The sequence below is a fragment of the Siphateles boraxobius genome, unplaced genomic scaffold (genome assembly GCF_051911475.1).
Source record: "Siphateles boraxobius isolate OS27281-9 unplaced genomic scaffold, OSU_SipBor_1 119, whole genome shotgun sequence".
In the NCBI taxonomy this organism is placed as follows: Eukaryota; Metazoa; Chordata; class Actinopteri; order Cypriniformes; family Leuciscidae; genus Siphateles; species Siphateles boraxobius.
Window position 1 is genome coordinate 1,863,930 of NW_027508721.1, and position 24,046 is coordinate 1,887,975.

Genomic DNA, 24,046 nt, shown 5'->3' on the forward strand with positions numbered 1-24,046 from the left:
GTAAGACAATCACATTCTGTTGTTACATGTTACAGTATCTCAAGCTTTTAAGGCTTGAATGTATTTTTCCAAGTCTACATTTATATTTGTTGTTTTTTTGTTGTTGTCAGAGATTGTCTTTAAGTCAGATTGTGAGGAAGACAATGAAGACAGGAAAAAAAGGGAAAATGTTTATTCCAGTTTCTAACAATAAAACATACTCAGACCTTAACTGAAGAATCTCAAGCATATTCTACATACGATTCATCATACATGGTAAACAGCAACATGTTATTTTTTTACACTTTCATTACATTTTTGAAAGTTTTGTATGTATTTTGTTAATATCTTATTTTATAAAACACATCCTTTAGACATAATTGTGGGTACATCTAGATTTTGTACAGGTCTTTTTAACATTTAAGGCAATATAAAGGGGCAAAAAAAGGTCTGTGATATCAGTCTGTGCGCTGTGATATTGTATCAATGGTTCTTGATTATGAAACCATGAAATGGTGTTTCTGAACCAAACATCCAGAAGTACTTTATTTATCAAGTTATCTTTTCTGTTCTTTTGTGAAAGTTACTTTTTTTCTACATTTTATTGTTCAATGAATGAATCAAGTATTAGTTTCAGAATTGTTTCTTAGTTGAAGAAAAACAATTTTCTAAAAGAACGTTAAATGCACTGGAAAAGACTCAATGTCTATAAAGATGATTTATCGGAAGCCAATGTCCTAAAAGACTGATTGATCCTGTTTCTTTTAAATGTCAGTACTTTTGATACAAGACAACTACACAACTAAAAACAAAGGTAAATCTTTATTGTTGTGTCCTTGTTACACGTTGCATGTACTTATTACTGTAGTAATAATAACAGTACATTATGCATAATTACATACAGCTAACCATAAACCCAATCCTACTCTGAACCTTAACCCTAAAGTAAGTACATGTTGTTAATTATTATTACTTGGTACTTGAATAAAATATTTAAATACAGTACTAAATTACACTGTAACAAGGACACCTTAAAATAGTTTAACCAAAGCAAATGACTATATTATATATCAGTTAATCTTGAGGAAAGATTTTGTGTTTCTGTTGTATTTCTGTTTTCTTCTTTTGAGTGTCTTACATATTTTTGTGTGTCCACATCAAAATAATGAAAATAGTTTTAAATGTCCAGTGTGTTTAATTTCTTAAAATGCATGTCTCAGTACAGCATACAGTGGTCATACAATTCTTCAGAGAGCTCTATTGTACAATCCAAATATTTTTTCTTATATTCCAAAAGGGTGTGTGAATGAAATTCTAACTGCTAAGTTCCAAATCTGTTACATATATTATTGATTTTCACAAACCCTAACGTCTCTCTCATGGCCTTTGTTTTTTGGTAAAGTACAGATTTCAAAGGTCTTGTTGTCACCCATTTTTTGAGACTCACATGCACTTGTACCAAGTGTTTTGTTTTTTACAGTGTGTGACATGACAGGGTAACATGGGATCCCACTGCAACATGGAGGCTGTGTTTAAGTTACAATAAAACTATCAGCTTAAAATGGTTTGTAGTGTGCTTTGTAAAAGGTACAAATATAATAACCGATCCTGAATGTATTGTGCTTTTGCATCCATTTTAAGAAAGGACTAATGTATGCTTAAAAGCTTCAGACAACATTCATTGTAACTGCATGAAAAATAGTGGCAAGGAAATTGTTCAAAGTTTCTTCTTTTTGTGTTTGTAAAGTCCTTTACAACAAATGCAATAAAGTTGTGTCAGTAAAAAGCAAACTGATTGGATCTCAAATGTATTTTAGCAGTTAATTCAGTTCATTTAATAACAATATGTGAGAATAATGGTTATATTGTAACAGTTATCAATAAATCAATTTAACAATGTGTGCAAATAATAGTTTTATGAGCATGCATTTACAAAGAATATGTTTACATATGAAAGCTTTCATCAGGAATGATCGATTTACTCTTTTATATTCAACCCAATATACAAACATAGAACAGCTAATGGAAGAAGACTGTCAGGAACAGTTTCTTGCATCTTTTGTCCTTTTCCATTAGTGTCCATTAAATATGACAGTTCATAGTGGATGTGTTCTTATGCACTTCTGAATCCCACACCATCACTCTCACCATCCCTTTCATTTAGCGGTGCTATAGTTCAGCTGCTGATGTTCAGTTCCTCCTGCAGTCTTTGTATGGCCTCTGCCATGAGTTTGCATGCAGACTTGTGCTTGGGCCAGTGTTTCACCTGACACTCTCTACAGAGAAATACCAGACATATAGAATTATTAACAATCATATAACCCAGAATAAATAATGACAAAGCCAAAACATGAAAGAGTAATTATAATTTATCTATAATTATCTAGTTTATAAATTAAGGATATTCGTAAAGAATTGATTAGTAACATAAAGGGGTAAAATAAAATGTAGTCAGAAAACCAACATGTGTTGCTTTACCTGTTGCAATACCACTCGCCCTGACAGCGGGAGCAGCGTTTTGCACCCATTCTTCCACAGGCTCCACACTTGGGTTTGTCTGGGATTAGATTCTCCATCACATCCAGATTATATGTTTGAGACAACCTAATCAGAAGGACGCAGATAAACAGTTCTACCAAGACAACTCTCAAAAGATTTTAGCATGGTAATGGATATGACAATGTTAACGTCAGTGTCTAATGAATTGGGATCGCGCCTGAGAGCCCTATCACCTTTGAGTGTAAACAGAAATAGCCAATGGACATTGGCGAGGGAGATTTGCATCGCAAACCACGCCCCGTGCTCGAGATTTATAGGAAGTGTGCAGAGAGTCAATCACTAAGTTTTCGCTGAGGAGCCGAGCAGTGCCCGGTCGCTCAATTGTGGAGACAGGACGTAACGTCTCCGTTCCCTCTTTCAGTAGGTAACCTAGATGTTCCCATTCAGTCAGTCACTATGTGTTATGCCGGTGACTGATGAATTAGGATCCCTAAGAAAAACACCTCAATCACTGTGCCTTCCAGTGCCCCGTATAAGCCATCTGATCCCCCCGCACAACTGGGGCGGTGGAAGGATAGGGCTTTACACAGATAACTCACAGGACCTTAAATCTCAACCTGACAGCAAGGGCTTAAAGGCACTTCTCTACAGGGTCGTTAAGACCAGAGAGAGGTCCCAAGAGGGAATAAGGCGAATTTGAAGAGGGTTCAACCTCCTCGCACCTCTCAGGAACCTGATGACCAGGTCGTGCTTTCCCACAGACTTACCTTCTACTGCATTGTGCTGTGCGGCAATGCCGAAAACATACACTTTCAGGTTGGAGGGAGAAAGCCTTCGCTCCAATCCCTCTTGCAGAAAGTAAAGAATGACTCTGTTAGGCAATTTAAGGTGGTCTTCTTGGTTAAAAAAACACCATTCAAAGGACAGGTTCAACTTCCAAGCATACTTGCATAGTCCCCAGGGCCAGCTGTGTGCCGGTGCATCCGTGCCGAGGATCCCTTCGGTCGGGAATAGAACAAATGGCAGTGGAACGTGTCCGGAGCAGCAAACAGGTCTACCTGAGCTGTTCCAAAGCACCTCCAAATCAGCTGGAATGCCTGGGGTGGGGTAGGGTAGGCGAATTGCGACATGTGACGGGAGCTTAGACCACTTTGATGGTTGATGTACGCAACGGTCGATATGTTGTCTATCCGGACCAGTACATGCTTGCCCTAGCATGGTACGGTACTGTACTAGTGTACTGCTAGCAATTCGAGGCAATTGATATGTCACTGCAGTCGAGGTCCTGTCCAGTAGCCCGAGGCAGCATGTCCGTTGCACACAGCACCCCAGCCGGTGGTGGAGGCATTTGTTGAGACAACAACATGCCTGGACACTTGTTCTAGGGGAATTCCGGCCCTTAGAAAAGCAAGGTCTGATCATGGGCTGAAAGTTTGGCGGCAGGCCAGAGTGATGATCACTCAGACCGTGCCATGGTTCCAGTGCCGTCTTGGGACTCAGTCGTGTAACCAGTGCTGAAGCGGTCTCATATTAAGCAATCCCAGTGACGTGACCCCGACTGTGGATGACATATGCCCCAGGAGCCTCTGAAAGCCCCTAAAATCTTTTTAATGGCTGTCCAGCCTTTGAAAGTATTCAAGCAGTTCAGTACTGACTGAGACGAGCCTTCAGGGTGAAAGGGTGTAGGCTATCGCCTTCATCTGCTTCTGTACCGCCAAGGACTGCTGGGCAAAGCCGACAGCATGGGAGATGGGGGAGTCAAGAAGGCGAAATTTGTAGTATACTAAACGCTAACCAGCTGTTGAAATGTTGAAAAACACCAAGCTCATTGGCTGCAGATGCAACAGGAAACAATCAGAATGTGCAAACGCACATAAGTGTAGTAAACAATGTAAATGTCATCAGGTTGCATTAAACGGTTAGTTCGCCCATTTAAGACATGAAGTTGTATGCAATCATTACCAGCACTATAGTGTATACACACTGACCCACTCTGTTGTCACCCCCCTGGTCCGAGTTCTGACCGCTGGAAGTTTTTGAATGAAGTAATCCCGGCTACTTTCCGGGGCCACAAAACTGTGCGTTTTTACGTGAAAAAAAGATTTGCGTTTCAAAGCTTGATTAATTTAACACAAAAAAAACCCAGTTTTAATGCGGCACTATTTTCCTTCCGTTTCTATCAATCCGCGCTGCTGTCAATGTCAACAGTGCGCACGTGACGATCAGCTCTTCCATAGTGTTTACACAATCGATCGACAACAAGGTAAAAAATATTAAATTAACAATGGTGCGAACTTGTAAATTCCCAGGCTGTGACAAAAAGGATGTGCCGGGATCAAAGTTAAAATTTCATCGTTTTCCTGTATCAAATATGAATATGAGACAGCTTTGGCTGGTTGCCATCGGCTACTCAGCGGGAGCTAAATTATCTCGAATAAAGGATTTTCGTGTGTGTAGTGCTCACTTCAGCGAAGACGATTACATCTCCAACCAAGGAGGAAAAGGAAAAAACATGATTTTAAAGAGTTTTGCTGTACCAGTACCACGGGTAAGCTCTATTTACTAACTTTATGATCCCATGTCTAAACTGTACGGTAAACAAGATGATGTTTAGACTCCATTATAAAACACGTGAAAAGATGTGTAAAAAAAAAAAATATATATATTGTTACAATTTGCTGTGAAAAATATTTGATTGAACACACCATTTGTCATTCATCCTGCCTCTTGCTACAGCTGTGGTGGGCCCAGCATCAGATTGGACAACTTCTCTGTCCTCTCGCTCTCTCTCTCTTCCCGTTCTTTGTCCATCTGCTCAAGTTCGGCATCGGTATACTCCGGTTCATAAAGATATCCCTTTGTCGTTGAGTTAAAATTACTGTCTTCATCTGATCCGTCTGACACTGTGCTAAAATTAGTTTCATCATCTGAAGTTTCGTAGTCGGACATGTTGTCGGCGAGTCGCGCTATCAACAGCTAATCGTCACGTGCGCACTGTTGACATTGACAGCAGCGCGGATTGATAGAAACGGAAGGAAAATAGTGCCGCATTAAAACTGAGGTATGAATTTTGCCCGGCGTGTTTTTTTTGTGTTAAATTAATCAAGCTTTGAAACGCAAATCTTTTTTTCACATAAAAACGCACAGTTTTGTGGCCCCGGAAAGTAGCCGGGATTACTTCATTCAAAAACTTCCAGCGGTCAGAACTCGGACCAGGGGGGTGACAACAGAGTGGGTCAGTGTGTATACACTATAGTGCTGGTAAGGATTGCATACAACTTCATGTCTTAAATGGGCGAACTAACCCTTTAAGGACCGATCAGTTTCATGACAGAACTTGGTATTTATACAGAATATACGCATACTGTTAGACTAACATTTTATAACTGCACCTCATCTTCTTATCCCTTACAATAGAAATTTCCAGATACACATCAATTCTCACCTGCTAGCTTGTTCTCTTAATTCACATTCAGAGGGGTTAAAAACATGCGTCACTTGGAATTTAGCTATGGCTTTCCACTTGTTGCTGTTCTCCATTACAATATTATTCCATATCTCTGGCACCTAAATGAAAGAGAAAGGTGTTTTGTTTTTGTTAATTTAGTCTTATGTGACCAAATGGACATGTTACCATCTACTGTTCAAAAGTTAGGGTTGTGATATTTTTTTATGTTTTTGAAAGAAGTCTGCTATGTTCACCCAGGCTGCATTTATTTGATCAAAATAAATTAAAAACAGTAATATTGTGACATGTAATTACTATTTAAAATAGCTGGTTTTGATTATGTATTTGAAACATATTTTATTCCTTTGATGGCAAAGCTGAATATTCAGCAGCCATAACTTCAGCCTTCAGAAATTATTCTAATATGCTGATTTGGTGGTCAAGAAATATTTCTTATTGTTATCAATGTTGAACACAGCCCCGCATCTTTTTCAGGATTCTTTGAAATAGAATAGAAAGTTCAAAAGAACAGCATTTATTTGAAATACAATTCTTAACAATGTAAAAATCTGTCACTTTTGAATAATTTAATGAATCTATGCTGAATAAAAGTATTCATTTATTTAATTTAATCATTTAAATATTACTGACCCCAAACTTTTAATCTGTATGTGTGTGCATTGGCTGGAGTACCTGTTCCAGGATTAAATCATTTTTGGGGGCCACTGGATCTGTAACAGCAAGTTGACTGAGGAATTGCTTGAGATCAAGTAGGTTTGGTAACTGATCTATCACAACCTCTGTCAAAAACCCACAAAGCTGCACACAGAGGCATATAAAGAAGCATATAGATAGATTACTAGCATTAAATAAATCATATATGGTGTCAATGAACACATACATATCCAGAGACAGCATAAGAGCTTTTAGGCTCTTATGTTTAGGCTCATGAGAGCATGGAATATGTGTTTCATAAATATATATTTAAACTGGCATTGTCTCAATATGAAGGTATGTTTGTATACATCTATTTAAAACACAACAGGAACACTATAATGGCTCTGCCAGCAATGATATTTCTCCAACTATGTAAAGTCTTACCTTTAAAAGTTGTGCTTTGTTAAAGCTATTGAAATTATATTTTCTTTGGCAGTCTGGTTTGAGGATCAGGTTCAGTAAAGCCATCCACACCTGGCCATCATGTTTATTTAACTTTAGCTGATCTTCAGGCAGGACGGGCCTCCACCTCCCCTCTGTGTATTTCTCCAGAGTACCTACATGGGAGAAAAAGACTATGCAGTCAAAAAAATGTACCTACCAATACTAGCTTAAAAAAATAGTTCACCCATAAATGAACATTATTTCACCCTCAAGCCATCCTAGGGGTATATGACTTTCTTCTTTCAGTCGAACACAAACAGAGTTATATTAAATAATATCCTTCCCAGCTTTGAAATGCAATTGAATAGAGCCCTCGTATTTGAAGCTCTAAAAAGCGTATCTATTTAATGCCATTCAATGCAGGATTTTATTTAATAAAACACCAATTGTCTTTGGCTGAAAGAAGAAAGTCATACAGACCTAGGATGGCTTGAGGGTGAGTAAGTTATGGGATCATTTTCCTTTTTGGGTGAACTATTCCTTTAACAAATGTTGCTGTTGCTGTCCATCATATTATCAGACAAGTGTGGAAGCTTGTTTCCGCAATGGAATGAAAAATAAAAAAGAGAGACTTATTTACTCTCAATTGCTGTATATTAACTTGTTATTGCAAGACATAAAGTCAGAATTGCTAGATATAAACTTGCAATTGCATGAAAAAAGTTAGAATTTCAAGTTATAAACCTGGAATTGCAAGAAATTCAGAATTGCAAGTCACAATAACTTTTTTATTTTTTATTCCGTGGCGGAAATAAGGTTCCATAGAAAAGCCTTTGCTCTTTTATAATGAAAATCTATAGTGTTTGGATAGATTTAAGCAGACAGTAATTCCAGCCTATAACTGTGCATATGATTTTTCTCAATTTTGTCCCACTTTATGAGCAATTTTCCTGAAAAAAGTGCAGCTCATGAAACTATTTAATCCATTCCTATGTGATAATGTGTAAAGCATGCCTGAGTGAGCACAAAGGGGGCAGAGCTTAGTATTGGGTCAATTGCTGGTGTTCTGTAATTTGATTCCTATGTATTCTGATTGTGTGAGGTTCTTGAATGAAAAAGAAAATAAATATATGATTATACATTTGTTTAAAACACACTAACCTCTGTTCCAGGGGCAATTTTCCACCAACTGAACCAGCACACAGGGCATATTATGAGTGCACAGCATCCTCGACAGCACACTCAAACTCAAACTACGTTAGAAGGGGAAATTTCAGCATCCATTAGTAAACATATATATTTAAACTGTAAATATATTTTATAATTTATTTATTTTTAAAATGTATATTTTTTATCATTTGTTTTATGTAAATAATAATAATTTTATGTAAATTTAATAACGTCTATTTAAATAACCAATACCTCTCAATGTGATCGGTGATGTAGCACAGTACTGACAGAGCCTTGATAGAGATTTCAAACTCTAACATGTCACTTTGTCTTTGCAGATCCTGCAACAAACATTGTATAATTTCTGGTAAATCTATTGTGAATTAGGCTTTTGGTAATGCTCAGAATGTTAGATGCATGTTTTGGTAAAAACATAACAGTTACATTTAACTTTCAAGAGTAAAGGCCAGTTCACTCTAAGAACAATGACTATAACGATAACTATATTAGCTACCACACCAGCGGACGATAATGTTCTGTTTATTCTAAGCGGTCGCTCCAATTTAGTCATCCGCCACTTTAAGTGTTCAAGCTAAGCAGGATGGATTCTGATTGGCTGTCGTTGTTTTTATCATTCTTAAGCTGGAAAAAAATAGTTCTGAAAGTGATTCCAGCGATATCATTTCTCAGTGCCGTTATCGTGGTATGAACTCTGCTATTCTTTTATATTCAGAATGATTTTAGAACAATACCTTTATCTTTATAGTTATCTTCCTTGGTGTAAATGGGCCTTAAGTGTTCTTTACCTGCACAGATCCTGTGTCTAACAGCTGTGTGTGTGTAATTCGGTCCTCAGTTGGGATCTCTCCAGAGACAGAACGTCCTGCCAGAAGTGTGAGTTTGCGATGACAGTAATCGACTAAATCAAGTACACTATCATCAGCAGCTTCACTTGACTCCTGCACGTGTAACACACATCAACATTTATGCATTCTCATTTACTACCATATCATAATGTGGTCTTAAGTTTCTAGGCCATCTACTTTAGGTCCAAACAATGCAATTTTTTCAGTGAATATGTGCTTACCTTGTGGTACATAATTGTCTCCAGCAGGTTTATAGCTGTAGCTTCATGGTAAATCTGAAATTAGGAAAAAATGCAATGACCCACAGAGAGTAGAAGAAAATGTATTTAAATAAGAGCCTTGCATGGTTATGAAAACTTGGTAATTTCAAGCTGATTCCACTTACCACCATATAGAGCAGAAACGTACTCTTTGGATTAAAGTCCTGGAGTTTGCAAATTATGGGAAACACTTTATGTTTCCAGACTTCTGTAAGTATCATTGCATGTATCAGTGTGGGTATCTGAAAAAAAGACATTTACATGTTTTTTTTATCAGTGTATGCAAAAAAATCTGCTTTTTCAAAATATTTACATGGTAGTGTGATAAGATGTGCCAGTGGGAAAGTTGATCAATGATGAAGTGATGATTGAGCGCGCACACACACACACACACACACACACACACACACACACACACACACACACACACACACACACACACACACACACATATTTATTACCATTCATAATTTTGAATAGGGGCAGTAAGATTGATATTATCAAAAGAAGTCTCTTGTTCACCTGGGCTGCACTTATTTGATCAAAAATACAGTAGAAACAGTAATATGTAAAATATTATTACCATTTTTAATATAAAAAAAATAATTTTCAGCAGCCATTACTCTAGTATACAGTGTCACATGATCCATGTGGTTAACTGGTGTTCAAGAAACGTGTTGTAATATTATCATTGTTGAAAACAGTCGTACGGCTGTATAATTTGTGGAAACCAAGACATGTTTTTTCTCTTAAAACAATATAAATGTCTTTATTGTCACTTTTGATTAATTTAATGTGATCAATAAATGCATTCATTTATTTTAATACTATTTCCATTTATTAATAACTATAAAGGTATCCTTAGGAAATCAATCATTATAAATACATTTATAATTATAATACAAATATTTGAAACGTTAGTCCATTTTTATCATTTATTTGTTATTGTGCTCAGTGAGTAACTGTTACGTGAAATTGGCACATTAACCCACTTGGCTTATCTATGGCTTAGACCGATAAATAATTAACGTTACCTTTCCAAGAGAAACAAAGAGGTCTTTTATGAATTCCTCCTGATTGGCACTGGCATTCAGAATAGCTTGCATATTCAGCTTCTCAATGAATTCATGTTGGCGAAACCACCTGAACACACACAAAAGTTGTGTTAAGTTAGTTGTAAACGTTACTTTAACATTAGATATTCACATAACGTTACCTAACCTTGCGCTTCCGATATCACGCAGTGACATCTTCTCCAGACTTTGAATATATCCTTCAGCTTCTCCGTACAGAAGTACTGAGTCCATCGCTTTTTAAATGTCCTCCGCTGTCGAATATGAACAACCAAGTTTAAACTTTTTGACTAACCTCTGTACTCTACTACAACAATCAGCGAGGATAACACCTTCCGTTTCGTCACTATGGTTACAGGTACACACTGAGTGCGGAAGTGACGGAGTTTTAATGAAACATACTGGTTGATGATTATTTGAATGCCAGAATTCAAAAGAAGAATATGAAAATTGTAGACTATTTCAATACAAACATTTAGGAATTATACAAATACTTTTTCTTTATTGATAAATTGTTATTCATAGGTCCAACTGGGGGGCTCTTTATACGCGTCCATGTTTCAATGTAGCCTAATATAATATAAGTGAATTGAATGATGTGGTCTCCTCTTACTCCATTTAAGACATTCACCATCACTGATCGACATTTCATTTTTTTCTCAGATGCTGAAGTATACATGATTTCCTGTTATACAAAGAATGAATTTTTAAAGAGTTGAGCATGACTGGCTGTAGCATTTTGTCAAATATTGTTTTGTTTAGATTTAAAGTAATTCCTACAAAATGATCACTCTGGTAGACAGAAAAGACATCTGGCTTGCTTGGTTTGTTTAAAAAAATGATTTGAAGTCTAGAAAACCACACGTGCATTTAAAATGTATGATTTACGGCATGTGTGTATTGAAATATGATATGTGTGTCATGATGCAAACAAGATGTAGCCTAAGCACAAAACCTTTCCTTCGACACTCACTTTTTCTTTCTTTTTCCCTTTCCTTGTAATGTCAAATGTGGATAGCTGATCTCTGTACGTCACATAAACCAGACACTAACCGCATTGAAGGTGAAGTCGACAAAACATAAATGGGTTCCAGGTGAATTACTCTCCTTGTCTCTTCTTGTGAAACTAAAATGTCTTTCACATCAATAGTCAATAGCCCACTTATGTTAGCATGCATGATTTTATAATGAAGACCATGAAGGTTCCATGAGTCTAACCACACCCATGTCCCTCCCTCAAACCATCAACACACACTCAGAGAAGAAACCGAACCACAAAACCTTCTACACAAAACACACAAATACCTACACAGTCTCATGGCAATTCATAATTATTTTATGTTTTGTCAAATTCATTGCTAAATCGTATGATCTCATTCGTACGTTTTTCATACGGTCTGCTTACACCCGACGAGGGTTATGTGTAAAGTTGTTATCTAAAAATGTTACTTTCATATGATTCAGGTTGTAAAAAATCATATGAAATCGCCACCATGTAAAATAGTTACGTTTGTAGTGAGATCAGGTTGCAAATACTACAAGACAGTAGATCATGCATTTTTTATATTACAGGCGATATACTACACTCTTTGAAACCACTTACACACTGATCCCATATAGAGTAAATTGCTCATATACACACACACTTCTCTAAAGATTCCTACAATTAGTTCTTTCAGGCAGCACCAGACTGGAGACTGGAGGCCCCCCAGTCTTGATGGATGTGTGCACTCTGCCCTGCTCAAAGACCCCTTTGTAGGACTTGTATTTATAAAGCCAGCATTGCACCTTCTGATCAGGCCCTTTTACACTTCCATCATGAGAGCCATATGCAGCACTGCTCTCCTTCTGGTCTGCTTCATTTGGGCCATTAACGCTCAGGCTCAGAACAGCAGTAACCAGGGGAACACCATTAACCACGTCGAAAACACCCAACAGAGCCGACAGCAGCAACAGCCGCAGCCGAAAGGAAGCATCAGGGATGAGCCAATTGGTTTTAACACCAAAGCTAAAGACACCTGCATCATGGTGATCTCTGGCCAGACCAACTCAACCAAGCTGCGTGTCTCCTGCAAGAGCAAGGGCAAATCATACTGGTGCGATTTCTTGGGCAAGCCTAACCTCTGCAGAACATACAACAACAACCCTCGGCACTTTTTCACTCAGATCATGTGGGACATGAGGAAGCTCCACAACGCCTGCCAGGGACCACGGGTCTACAAGCCGCAGATGTGCCGCTCTGCTTCTGATGAGGTCCAAATGGTGTTCAATGCCTCATGGCCCAAAATCTCCGTTCCAAAACCTACCCAGGCTTCTAAGAACCAGCAAAAGCAACAGCAGCAGGTCAAGACCAGCATCACCCCAACCAAACCTCCCAGCCACAAGCAGCAGCCTAAACCACAGCAACCAGCCAAAACAGCCTCCAAACCAGTCAAGCCCATCGTTTCCAAGCCTGTTCATCCACGTAAACCTGCAAAGACCATCACAGCGAGACCCACTGTGGCAGAGGAGAGTCAAGCAACCAAGATGGCAGAGGAATACTGCTGGAAAAGTCTCCAGGGTGTCTGCACATACTTCATTAGCTGGTTTCAGAATTAATTCATCACCACCGTTGGTAAGCACATTGTTTTATTGTGCATAACTAGTCGATGCTTGTAGGATTGTATGCAGAATTGTATGATGTAACTGTAATAAACTAGCTTGAAGCAACTAGTACATCACTGATGCACAAACTGCAGGCATTTTACGTAAAACAAAGTCCTGTATCGTTAACTTTGGCTTGAGGACTGGTATTACTTTAGTTTAGAGTTATTGTACCTGGTGCCTTTCTAACCAAATTTTAACAACATATTTATGTTAAATAACCCCAATGAAATTTGTTGTAGATTTGTTTATTTTTATTAATTTGTCAATTTTCATCTTTTAATCTCACATTTTCTGCTCTCTGTAGGTTAACAGTGTCAGAGACTTTCAGATTGCGTGACCACCGGCCAAGTTTTTCGCAGGGACCTGTGTGTGTGTGTGTGTGTGTGTGTGTGTGTGTGTGTGTGCGTGTGTGTGTGTGTGTGTGTGTGTGTGTGTGTGTGTGTGTGTGTGTGTGTGTGTGTGTGTGTGTGTGTGTGTGTGTGTGTGTGTATGAAATAATGTAATTATGACTGCACTTGTGTGCTTATGTTTGTTTTTCTATGTGAGTCAATGTGCATGCTAATTGCGAACAAGAATGAAGAAAATAAATGTATGTTTAATAAAAACATATTTCTTAATTCCCTGTGTGGTGTGTCTGAACAAAATCAATGTTACTTTTTTATTTTATTTGCTTGCTTATCTGGACACAGTGTGCAATACACTCAAAGTTTATAGTGGAAAAGGGTTCTTTAGATTATTAAAATGTTCTTCCCTTAGAAAAAAATGGTTCTTTTAAGTACTGTTTACTTCCTTTATTTTTAATTTAAGAGTGAGCAGTAGACATGCAGTGATGCTCATGAGAACAATAATTGTGTTAGGATACATTTTTCACAATAAGGTCTTAAAAGTAACATGTAAATCTGAATATAAAAATGTTGAATATAGCCTCAGTAATCTCATGCAACAAATAGACAGTTTGCAACTAAATTATTTTCAGAAAAAAGTCTAATAAATAAATAGCATATTGCTAAACAAAAATGTAATATTATTTTTTTTTAAATAGAATTTTCTATAACACAAAAACAAAAACAGGAGGTGGGAAAGTTTCAAAGCAATGATTTTTGTTTCACACGACATGTCAGAGGCTGAACACATCAATAACACTAGGGGGCAATGTTACATGTCATTTAAAAATACTTACAAAACACATGGGATTAATGGTTGTTTCACGGAAGTAAAGCAATCTGTTTGCATTACCATTCATTTGACTGTCAGTTGCTCGGTCAAACAGAATATTGAAGATCATGAGAACGCTGAATGGCCAATTGCATCACAAGAACACTCACAGTCACAAACCTTTTACTGTGTGAACTGTTATCAAAAAGGCAGCAGTCTGGGGAAAATGTAACACTTTTAAAAGGCCTCCAAAAAGAACCAGGCTCTGTGAAATATCTACTGTACTATAATAAAATATTAGCAATTTATTTAACAGTTGCTTGCAAAAAATCTCTATGAACCCCTTGTGTACACATACACCTTGGGTATCACTCTTTCTTAACTCTTTAACACAGTCCATTCCCTTCCTGTCAAATGGATCATAGTAGAATAAAGGTCACGGAATCAATAAGCAGATTTTGTGATGTCATGTAAAGATGAGCTCATGAGCTTTATTGTCCACCAGACACAGTATCAGTAAAAACCATCACACTCAAGTTCATTGACACACTCAGCTTTATAAATGTGTGTGTGTGTGTGTGTGTGTGTGTGTGTGTGTGTGTGTGTGTGTGTGTGTGTGTGTGTGTGTGTGTGTGTGTGTGTGTGTGTGTGTGTGTGTGTTCAACATTACATTTACTGATATCCAACACTGATCTATAACAACAAAGAAGTAAAAAAAAATATTTTGATCCTTTGGTAAATAAGTAATGAAGATGCACAAGGAAACTGGACTTTCATGGATGACTCGTTGTTCATAACTCAAGCAACTCCAGCTTTCATATTCCAGGCAAAACTTGTGAATGTAATGACTTACACATTCAAACGTGTTCTTTTATTATAATTCATATACTGTTAGTTTTTATTAGTATTTTTTTAAATTATTTGATATTTTCCATTTCCATTTTAAATGTTAATTTAAAATAGAAATATTGCCTTGTAAACTAACTGAAATAAAAAAATTTGTAGGCTATTCTGTTAATTTCTTTTAATGTAACTAAAATATTTTAATTAATGATTTTATTTTTAGTTTACGATAATAATCTGGTGTAAACAAGTGTAAAAAAGACTAAATGTAAAGACTCAAGTCCTGCTTTTTTCATCTGTACCCATATTTCTATTCCCCTGCCCCTCAAAAGTGGCCTCCATTCATTTAACTCCAGTCAACATTCTACGAGTTCCTACAGATGCACAACACCCCAGGAAGACAAAGAGTGTCTTTGCGTTGCTGTTATTGCACGAATTTACACTAACGCCAAATGGTGTCACACTAATATGTATATTCATGTTGCATTTTCATCTTGTTTGCACACAGTTCTATATTTTATATTCTATAAAAAGTTCTATATCAAATGAAAATGCTTTACAGTGATTAACTGTATAATACATCACTGTAAAGCACTTTCATTTGATATAGAGAGGCAGAAGCATGGTGGTATGGTCATATAGGGCAGGCTACTATGTTCTGGTATGTAAACATATTTTGCTAGTGGGTCATTGTGAGTGTGCACTCATGTGATGGGGGTGAGGGGTCTCTGTGATTGTGTCTGTGGCCTAATTTTACAACTGAAATAGCACAAATATATTCATCAACCCAATATATCATGTCTAACTGTTACATGCAATTCAGGAACAGGTTAGGGTCTTGGGTGCCGTAAGTTTTACATGAGCCAGTCCATACTTTCATATTTTATATTTAAAAAAATAAAATAAAAAAACCCCGCAGGCCCGAAGACATTACAGCTATGTAATCCCTATCTTAGTTCAGCCCCCTCTACAAATGCAAAACTATGAATGACGCAAGCAATGGATCCATGCATGTGTGAAGGAACACATTTAAGGGCTCTTCTCGTGCGTGAGAGAATCTGATTGTCCTGTAGTAAGTGGGTGTGTCACTCAACATATAAATACCACGCGTAAATTCAGTTTGACGTAAACGTAGGGAATCTCATCACCCGTCTGTTCTCTGTTCTGTTATTGGTAAGATCAATGAACTTTTTGATGTCAATTTAAATCTATTTACTATAAACCTGTTGCTTCGTTTTAAATATAATAAATGTATATAATAAAACGTCATTGTATTTAATCTCATAAGTAATATTTCTTAGGTCGTGGGAAATGAAGGAAATATCTCTTCGTGGGACTCTCGCGCTCCTGCTGTTCCTCGCGTGTATTTCACAGCTCATCTTCACTGCTGATTGCATTAGGGGAGCGAAAGAGAAACGCAGGAGACAGGAGAGTCGAGGTGATGATAACATTGCAGTACTCAAAGGAAAGTTTACAACTGAGGACAAGGCGCGGTGTTCGTGGTTGGCGCGCGGAGAGGACAGCTACACCATGACTGTTACATGTAAATCTGGAAACGGGGATGGATTCAGCTGTAAATACACTGCCAAGCCTGCTACATGCACAGCATATGGATCTAATCCCGAGGGCTACTGGAAACAGATCGCCAGATCACTTAAAAAGCAGAAGAAACTTTGCGCGGATTTTCGCGCAGTGATCCGGGCGGGCATGTGTAAGCGCGCGCCACTGGATGCGCATTTCAGACTCACCGAAACGTCACCAGCAAAGCCCCCTAAGACAGAAAAGACACCGATAACCACGAACACAACGCTTACGGACAATAAGCGCCAATGCACAGAGCGCATTGACCACAGTGAGATCGCCAAAGAGAAGTGCGGAGATTCCTGGGGAAGTCTCTGTGAGTTTTTCTTTACTATGATCCAGAGCGGAGACTGTTGAGAGCGCGCGCTTTTATTGACATTGTATGTGTGTGTGTATGTATACGTTTGTTGTAATTTTTGTTATAGGCTAGGCTAGCACTGATATTCAATTTTTTTAAAGATGTAAAACATTTAGTTTTTATTGCAAACAGCTAAATGCATTATACGGTGTCAATGACCGCGACAATGGGGCATGTGGGTCAAGATGCCCCCTGCGTTAAACGGTTCCATCACTTTTAGTTTTTGTCTTGACCATATATATAGTGTAATACAGTATCTGAAATGTCGTTGCCGTTTTTAATGTTGACATTTAATCTAAACGGCTCAATAATGATGTGCGTAGGCTATTTATATTATGTTAGATATTAAACGTTTTTTTATAGGCCTATTTATTAAAAGGTCATTAATGGGGGAATTTAGGCAAAGTAAATTTGTGCGAAGAAAACTTTGTTTTTGTTTAGAAGTGAAATGTTTAAATATACTGTTGGGGCACAATGACCCCCTCAGGTAAAAGGCCCCTAGTGGAATTTTGTTTCTGGAATTAATTTCATTTTGATCATAAATCAGTTATTTTATGTTGTTCCATGAATTTACATTTTAACAAGGGGCAAGGACCCTTACATGATTTTGTGCTTTAATAAAATTAATTTGGATCATGCTTCATCACCATCTTGTTATATCCCTATGACATGCAAAATAAATATTTTATATTTATCTGTGTTGAGAGATACCAGGCTCCTATGATATGGCGAATGTTTAAGGACGATACAAGCTTGAAGGCAGAAAATATAACAAGAGATTTTTTATTTGGAAAGTTTCACATAAACATGTAGCATGTGATGAGACTAAAAAGGAGACAAACCTTATCCTAATTTTAAACTTAAGCAATGTATCTTCCTGCATTGTTGGGATTGGGAAGCCTCTGAGGATATTGTCAGATCTTAATTTTTTTTTTTCAGGCTCTCCAAAAACCCTTCTCATACGCTCATAAACTTTGATTGACCACGAAGCAGCGGAAGATATAAGGTTCCAAACCACAGATTCCAAACAGGTGTCTGTGTGCGACATCTGTTGCACTTCACAAAGTGTGTGTGTGTGTGTGTGTGCGCGCACGTGTGTGTGTGTGTGTGTGTGTGTGTGTGTGTGTGTGTGTGTGTGTGTGTGTGTGTGTGTGTGTGTGTGTGTGTGTGTGTGTGGTTCAGGTTATGTTATGAGGAGAAAATGTCCCCACAAATATGGCAATTTCTGAAATCTGATAATTTTTGGTCCCCATGAGGAAAAGAGCTTATAGATCATACTAACTGATGTTTTTTGAAAATGTAAACATTCAGAAAGTTTTCTGTGATGGGTAAGTTTAGGGTTAGGGGATAGAATATTAAGTTTGTACAGTATAAAAAAATGTTTGTCTATGGTAAGTCCCCATAACATGAAAATCCAACATGTTTCACCTGCAATCCTCTTTCATTTATTCACACTCTTCCGCAAAGACATCTTTTATTTAGTCATTGGAAATGTGCTTATGTGTTTTAAAGGCTTGGATATTGATAGGGTGATCAGATTCAGTTTAGTATTTAATATTTGACAATGTTCCTTTAGTGTTCCAAAAGCATCTATCTAAAATCAGAATTAATCAGCAAGTTAGATAAAAACCATTTTTACACTAATCCATTGCAGTTATGAGTAATAAGTATGTGATTGATTGTAAATATTTGTTCTTATATATTGTAATATATTGTTTATTGATTTCAATATTTAGTTTTTATAGTTTTCTATGGTGATATGACATCTTATGGGAATCTCCTCTGTAAGGAACACTAAAGATTATTAACCATATAGGCAGGGAATCAAATTATGAATGCACAAATATGACAGTGTTACTTTGTCTCTAAAACAAATGTACACACATTATAGACTTAAACCCTTGCCTTTTTGACCCCAAATGATGATTTGTCATCATGTGTTGATATGCTGTCATATAATTGGAATGTATTATATTTATCTCACAAATCATGGTCACATGATTATGGTCAAGGTTCCTCTTGACAGGAAAAGGGGGTTTTCAACGATATACTTCATAAACTACTCACAGATGTGAAAACTAAAATATACACTACTGTTCAAACGTTTGGGGTCTCTAAGATTCAAAAAAATATTTTTTTTATTCAGGAAGAATGACTTAACATTTTCAGAATTGGCATTAAGGATTTTTACATTGTTACTAAATATTTCTATATTAAAAAATGAGAATCCTGAAATGTATCACGTTTCCACAAAATAAAAAAGCACTGTACATTGATAATAACAAGAAATGTTTCTTGAGCACCAAATCTGCATATTAGAATGATCTCTGAAGGATCATGTGACACTGAAGACTGGAGTAATGGCTGTTCAGTTTTGCCATTAGAGGAATTTATTACATTTTAAATATATTTAATACATATATAAATATATTTAAATAGAAATTTGTTGAATGGGAGATACTAGGGGTTGCACTTGGGAGCCCCAAAAATCTCAGATACTTCAGAAAAGGCCAGTGAGAATTAATGAGTGGAATTTGCATGCCACTCCCCCATCATATGGGTATAATGGCATCATCCGGCACAGTAATGATGTACTGGCGCTCGCTGTATGGATGTAATTGCAATCAATTTTTCCCCTCGTGGCTTGCCGTAGATAGAAATGGGTCGTGCGCCCTTGGTAGGCTACTGGAGTGTCGCGGGTTTTTGGAGTTAGTGATCTGAAGAATGATGTGTGGTATAATAAAGTGGAGAAGAGTTTAAACTGCTATGTTTATTATTTATTCAAACTGCTACCTTTACACCTAGAAGGTTAAGTTCCCCTGCGGCTATTTTCTCCAACTTAAACCGATACCGTGACTATGCACAGTTGCGCACGAATTGTCTATGCACTCGCGAGGTGTCTAGATTGTGCGCATGACTTAAACGCTGGCAGACACAGCAGCAGTTGTTGGCAGGTATATTGTTAATGAAAGCTGAATTTTCTTGTCTTGAATTATTAATTAATTCATTCATATTCATTCATTCATTTATGTCACTTGTTTAAGTCATCTAAAAACAAAATAAAAATAATTTAAACTCTATTGGGGGAACCCTGGTGGCCAGGGGGCCCCAAGCAGCCGCTTAGTTCGCTTATGCCTCGGGCCGGCCCTGATCCGGCAGTTCAGAGTTGTGGCAGGGTGTGGAGGTTACATTAGTAACTGAGATGTTCCCTTTCTGTAGCTCACTTCGATGTTATGTTGGATGAGAGACATTAGGGGTCCCTATACTAAATGCCACAAGTACAGAACTGAGTCACGAGTGTTGGCGGTCGAGATGCTGGCAGGCATTCGCATGCCAAAATGATAAGTTCAGCTATGTTGTCTCCCAACCTTCCAGCACCCAGGACAACAACCTCAGCCCTAACAAGGGGACTTCCTTACCTCTTGGGCGTGGTCACTCTAGTTGTAGGGCCTCTTCTGCTTTTAAAAAAAAATAAAAAAGTGTTTTACGGCTGAGTACACCTGGGCTGCGTTAACCAAAAGCATTGAAAGCCTAAGTTCATCGTAGAACATATTGCCACAAATGGCCTTTACGATCAACTTTACGATGCTTTTGGGAAGTGCAGCCCTGGTTGTTTAAGTTTGGGAAGTGTCCTCTTTTCTCTGCTGAGAAAGGAACACTGAGGAGACCCCATCCTACCTGAAGGAGGAGGTTAGTATCTGGAAAAGACATCCTAAAGACTCATAATGGGGAGTACATAGGGAAGTGTCCCTGTTGTGGGCTCCACCTGACGAGGGAGACAGATAAGGAAACCAAACAGTAGAAGAATACATCAAATGGGGTCACCGTTAGGGAACCACTACAAATGGAGTACTAGCCAGATTACAAAGGCTCACTTTAAAGGGACATATCAGGAGTAATGGGCCTGGTAGGGAATTCCTCTGCCGAATTTGCCTGATGAGTGCTAGGGGGTAGCCTATAGGTGTCCATGGGTTCATCAAACCTGGGGAACTTCTCTGGGATGAAAAGGCACACTTTTCCACCTTGTGGGGAGAAGCTTGTGCAAGTGTCACGTGGTGACTCGAGGAAGAGGAACTACTTTCTCAGAATGTGTTTCCACGGGGGAGCGGTTCCGGTGTGACACTAGGCTGGTTCCTGTTTTCCCCATGGGTGTGATGGCCGATTAAGGCAAATGGATGAGGAGATGAGCGTCAGGTGTGATGGACGAGATGGACACCACTTACCACTGTCTGACCCGAAGAGAATTCCCAGTGTGTTTACGTCCTTCTGGCTGTTCCGAAGAAGCCCTCCTGAATGATTACGTACCTCGGACTGTCGCGAAGAGGATTCACTGTGTGAGTACCTACCATTGTTGAACCTGAAAAAGAGCTGTCGTATGACCACTTACCACCGTCTGACCTGAAGATAATTTCCAGTGTGTTTACGCCCCTTCTGGCTGTTCCGAAGAAGCCCTCCTGAATGATTACGTACCTCTGACTGTCCTGTAGAAGATTCACTGTGTGAGTACCTACCATCGTTTAACCTGAAAAGGAGTTGTTGCAAGACCACTTAGCCCTGTCTGACCCGAAGAGAATTCCAAGTGTGTCTACGCTAGGGATGGGACGGTATGAAAATTTCATATCACGATTATAGTGACAGAAATTATCGTGATTATCAATATTATCACGGTTTTGTTAAAACAAGATGAAAGTGTTAAAAAAGAACTGATGCTCACACTGAAAACATTTCAACAAGTTTTATATTTGAGAATCAACAAACAACAAATAAAACGAGCAGCTCTATGCACTTTCTAAAGCAAGATTCTATTCTGTGGCATTTCCTTCCTTATAATGACCATCGTCAATAGCAACATATTATAACACAGCGGACATCCATGTAAATCACAACGGACACACGCTCTCATTTCATTCAAATATAACTTGTCATCTTGCGTCTCCGTTTTTGATTGTATGGAAAATGAAATCAGAGATGATTTATTGTTTACAGAATTTGATAATATTGTTGTGATCATCTTGTCCGGACGAGTTTTGTACGCTGTACAAAATGGATTTAACAGGTAGGAATAGAGACATTAATCTCTATTCAATATGTCCCCGTAATTATGTGTAAAAAAAAAATCGGTGTTATAAGTGTAGGGGAGAGCGGGGTATGTTGTCACACTTTTCACACTGTCTAACATTTACTGAGCACCATGCATCACAATGGTATGAATGTCATACCAAATGAAAGAAGGAAGTCTTGGGCACATATGTTCTATTCATAACATTTTCATATCTTATCTCATTATAGAGTTGTAGACTGTAGAATAGAGAGTGTGCACTTGAGACAATTTGCCCCTTCGGCGGGTAAGTTGTCACAATAGATTATCTAAAAATAAGAACACAACTACTTCAATATGAATATTGATTTTTTTATTTTTTTTATTTATGATTTTTTTTTTAAACCAGAGCTGGAAATATAAACAATTGTGCCTGGAGAACCTAGAAAAACAATTATTTAAATCCAAACAATGCACATTTCAATCAAAAAACATTAAGTGGCAAGACCACTTTACTTTGAGCTTTAAACTCAAACGTTGTCTGGCTTGCACATCCATGATAACTGAATGGAATGCTGCAGATAACTTGTTTAATTTAACATGTTTAACCTTTGAACAAAACAGATGCCCTGTATCTGACTAATCAGACTCATCTCCAGAGTCACAATTCTGGCACACATAAAATGCCTGGCCGGAGGTGCAAGCATCATGGGCCCAATTGTTGCATTTTACACATTTTACCCAGGTCTCCTTTGGATGACTGTTTGAAAATGGCTCTACACAGACGAGGCAGAAGCACTCTTCATCATCTGATGATGACTCTTGTATGATTTTTCTTCTTTTAGCTGCCTTGTTCTTTGTTGGTCCAGATTTTGGCCCTTGCTTCCCTTTCTTTTGGAACAGCTTTTTGCTAGATTTAGCCTTATTCTTTTCTATTTCTAGTTGCTGCTTCACTGGCGTGTCAGTAAGAATTTCTGATTTGCGTCGTTTTCTTCCTTTGATGGCTGGTTTTCTGGGGCCAGCTTTTGGATATGGCCGGATGTCTTCTGGATAAGGTAGGCCGCTGTCAGCATAGCATTGCTGGGTAAGGGTGAGCTGGTGATAGCAGAAGCATAACTGGGCCTGCTAGGCAGGCCAGGGTTGGTGGTGGGGCCTGGCAGAGTAGAGTTATTACTGGGGCCTGGCAGAGCAGAGTTGGTGCTGGGGCCTAGCAGAGTAGAGTTATTACTGGGGCCTGGCAGAGCAGAGTTGGTGTTGGGGCCTGACAGGGCAGAGTTAGTGCTGGGGCCTGGCAGAGCAGAGTTGTTGCTGGGGCCTTGCAGAGCAGAGTTGGTGGTGGGGCCTGGCAGAGCAGAGTTGGTGGTGGGGCCTGGCAGAGCAGAGTTGATGCTGGGGCCTGGCAGAGCAGAGTTGGTGGTGGGGCCTGGCAGAGCAGAGTTGGTGGTGGGGCCTGGCAGAGCAGAGTTAGTGCTAGGGCCTGGCAGAGCAGAGTTATTGCTGGGGCCTGGCAGAGCAGAGTTGGTGGTGGGGCCTGGCAGAGCAGAGTTGGTGGTGGGGCCTTGCAGAGCAGAGTTGGTTGTGGGGCCTGGCAGAGCAGAGTTGGTGGTGGGGCCTGGCAGAGCAGAGTTGGTGGTGGGGCTTGGCAGAGCAGTGTTGTTGCTGGGGCCTGGCAGAGCAGAGTTGGTGGTGGGGCCTGGCAGAGCAGAGTTGGTGGTGGGGCCTGGCAGAGCAGAGTTAGTGCTAGGGCCTGGCAGAGCAGAGTTATTGCTGGGGCCTGGCAGAGCAGAGTTATTGCTGGGGCCTGGCAGAGCAGAGTTGGTGGTGGGGCCTGGCAGAGCAGAGTTGGTGGTGGGGCCTTGCAGAGCAGAGTTGGTGGTGGGGCCTGGCAGAGCAGAGTTGGTGGTGGGGCCTGGCAGAGCAGAGTTGGTGGTGGGGCCTGGCAGAGCAGAGTTGGTGGTGGGGCTTGGCAGAGCAGTGTTGTTGCTGGGGCCTGGCAGAGCAGAGTTGGTGGTGGGGCCTGGCAGAGCAG

At 38.9% G+C, this 24,046-nt stretch overlaps 4 protein-coding genes across 16 annotated transcripts in view; 3 read left to right on the forward strand and 1 right to left on the reverse strand.

Annotated features, from left to right (window-relative positions):
- The window catches only part of prom1b (prominin 1 b), a 45,505-nt gene extending 43,735 nt beyond the window's left edge, over positions 1 to 1,770 (forward strand). For 10 of the 11 annotated variants that reach the window (XM_077203733.1, XM_077203769.1, XM_077203793.1 and 7 more), the window contains one exon: positions 111 to 1,770. The gene's annotated coding sequence lies outside the window, so the exon portion shown is untranslated. The remainder of the gene's footprint in view (positions 1 to 110) is intronic. The other variant, XM_077203818.1, reaches the window with a different exon arrangement.
- zmynd10 (zinc finger, MYND-type containing 10) lies at positions 157 to 11,569 on the reverse strand. Of its 2 annotated transcripts, XM_077203839.1 has the most exons (14): positions 11,450 to 11,569; positions 10,545 to 10,650; positions 10,358 to 10,466; positions 9,449 to 9,565; positions 9,285 to 9,338; positions 9,004 to 9,156; positions 8,450 to 8,538; positions 8,189 to 8,280; positions 7,028 to 7,200; positions 6,620 to 6,745; positions 5,924 to 6,045; positions 2,458 to 2,583; positions 2,165 to 2,255; positions 157 to 2,128 (listed from the first exon to the last, which is right to left on the reverse strand). In XM_077203839.1, the coding sequence occupies exons 2-14, from the start codon at positions 10,628 to 10,630 to the stop codon at positions 2,093 to 2,095; spliced, it is 1,374 nt and encodes a 457-aa protein (XP_077059954.1). In that variant the 5' UTR covers positions 10,631 to 10,650; positions 11,450 to 11,569; the 3' UTR covers positions 157 to 2,092. The 2 variants fall into 2 exon arrangements, with proteins under 2 accessions (XP_077059954.1, XP_077059946.1); XM_077203831.1 differs by lacking the exon at positions 11,450 to 11,569 and having other exon boundaries at positions 10,545 to 10,744.
- A 497-nt stretch (positions 11,570 to 12,066) lies between these two features.
- fgfbp2b (fibroblast growth factor binding protein 2b) lies at positions 12,067 to 13,596 on the forward strand. The gene is made up of 2 exons (XM_077203039.1): positions 12,067 to 13,010; positions 13,347 to 13,596. Exon 1 carries the CDS (start codon positions 12,215 to 12,217, stop codon positions 12,992 to 12,994), a length of 780 nt encoding a protein of 259 aa, XP_077059154.1. The 5' UTR covers positions 12,067 to 12,214; the 3' UTR covers positions 12,995 to 13,010; positions 13,347 to 13,596.
- A 2,501-nt stretch (positions 13,597 to 16,097) lies between these two features.
- fgfbp1b (fibroblast growth factor binding protein 1b) lies at positions 16,098 to 17,617 on the forward strand. 2 transcript variants are annotated; one of them, XM_077203053.1, is made up of 2 exons: positions 16,098 to 16,213; positions 16,342 to 17,617. In XM_077203053.1, exon 2 carries the CDS (start codon positions 16,352 to 16,354, stop codon positions 16,976 to 16,978), a length of 627 nt encoding a protein of 208 aa, XP_077059168.1. In that variant the 5' UTR covers positions 16,098 to 16,213; positions 16,342 to 16,351; the 3' UTR covers positions 16,979 to 17,617. The 2 variants fall into 2 exon arrangements, with proteins under 2 accessions (XP_077059168.1, XP_077059179.1); XM_077203064.1 differs by having other exon boundaries at positions 16,137 to 16,213; positions 16,329 to 17,617.
- Positions 17,618 to 24,046: the final 6,429 nt, after the last annotated feature.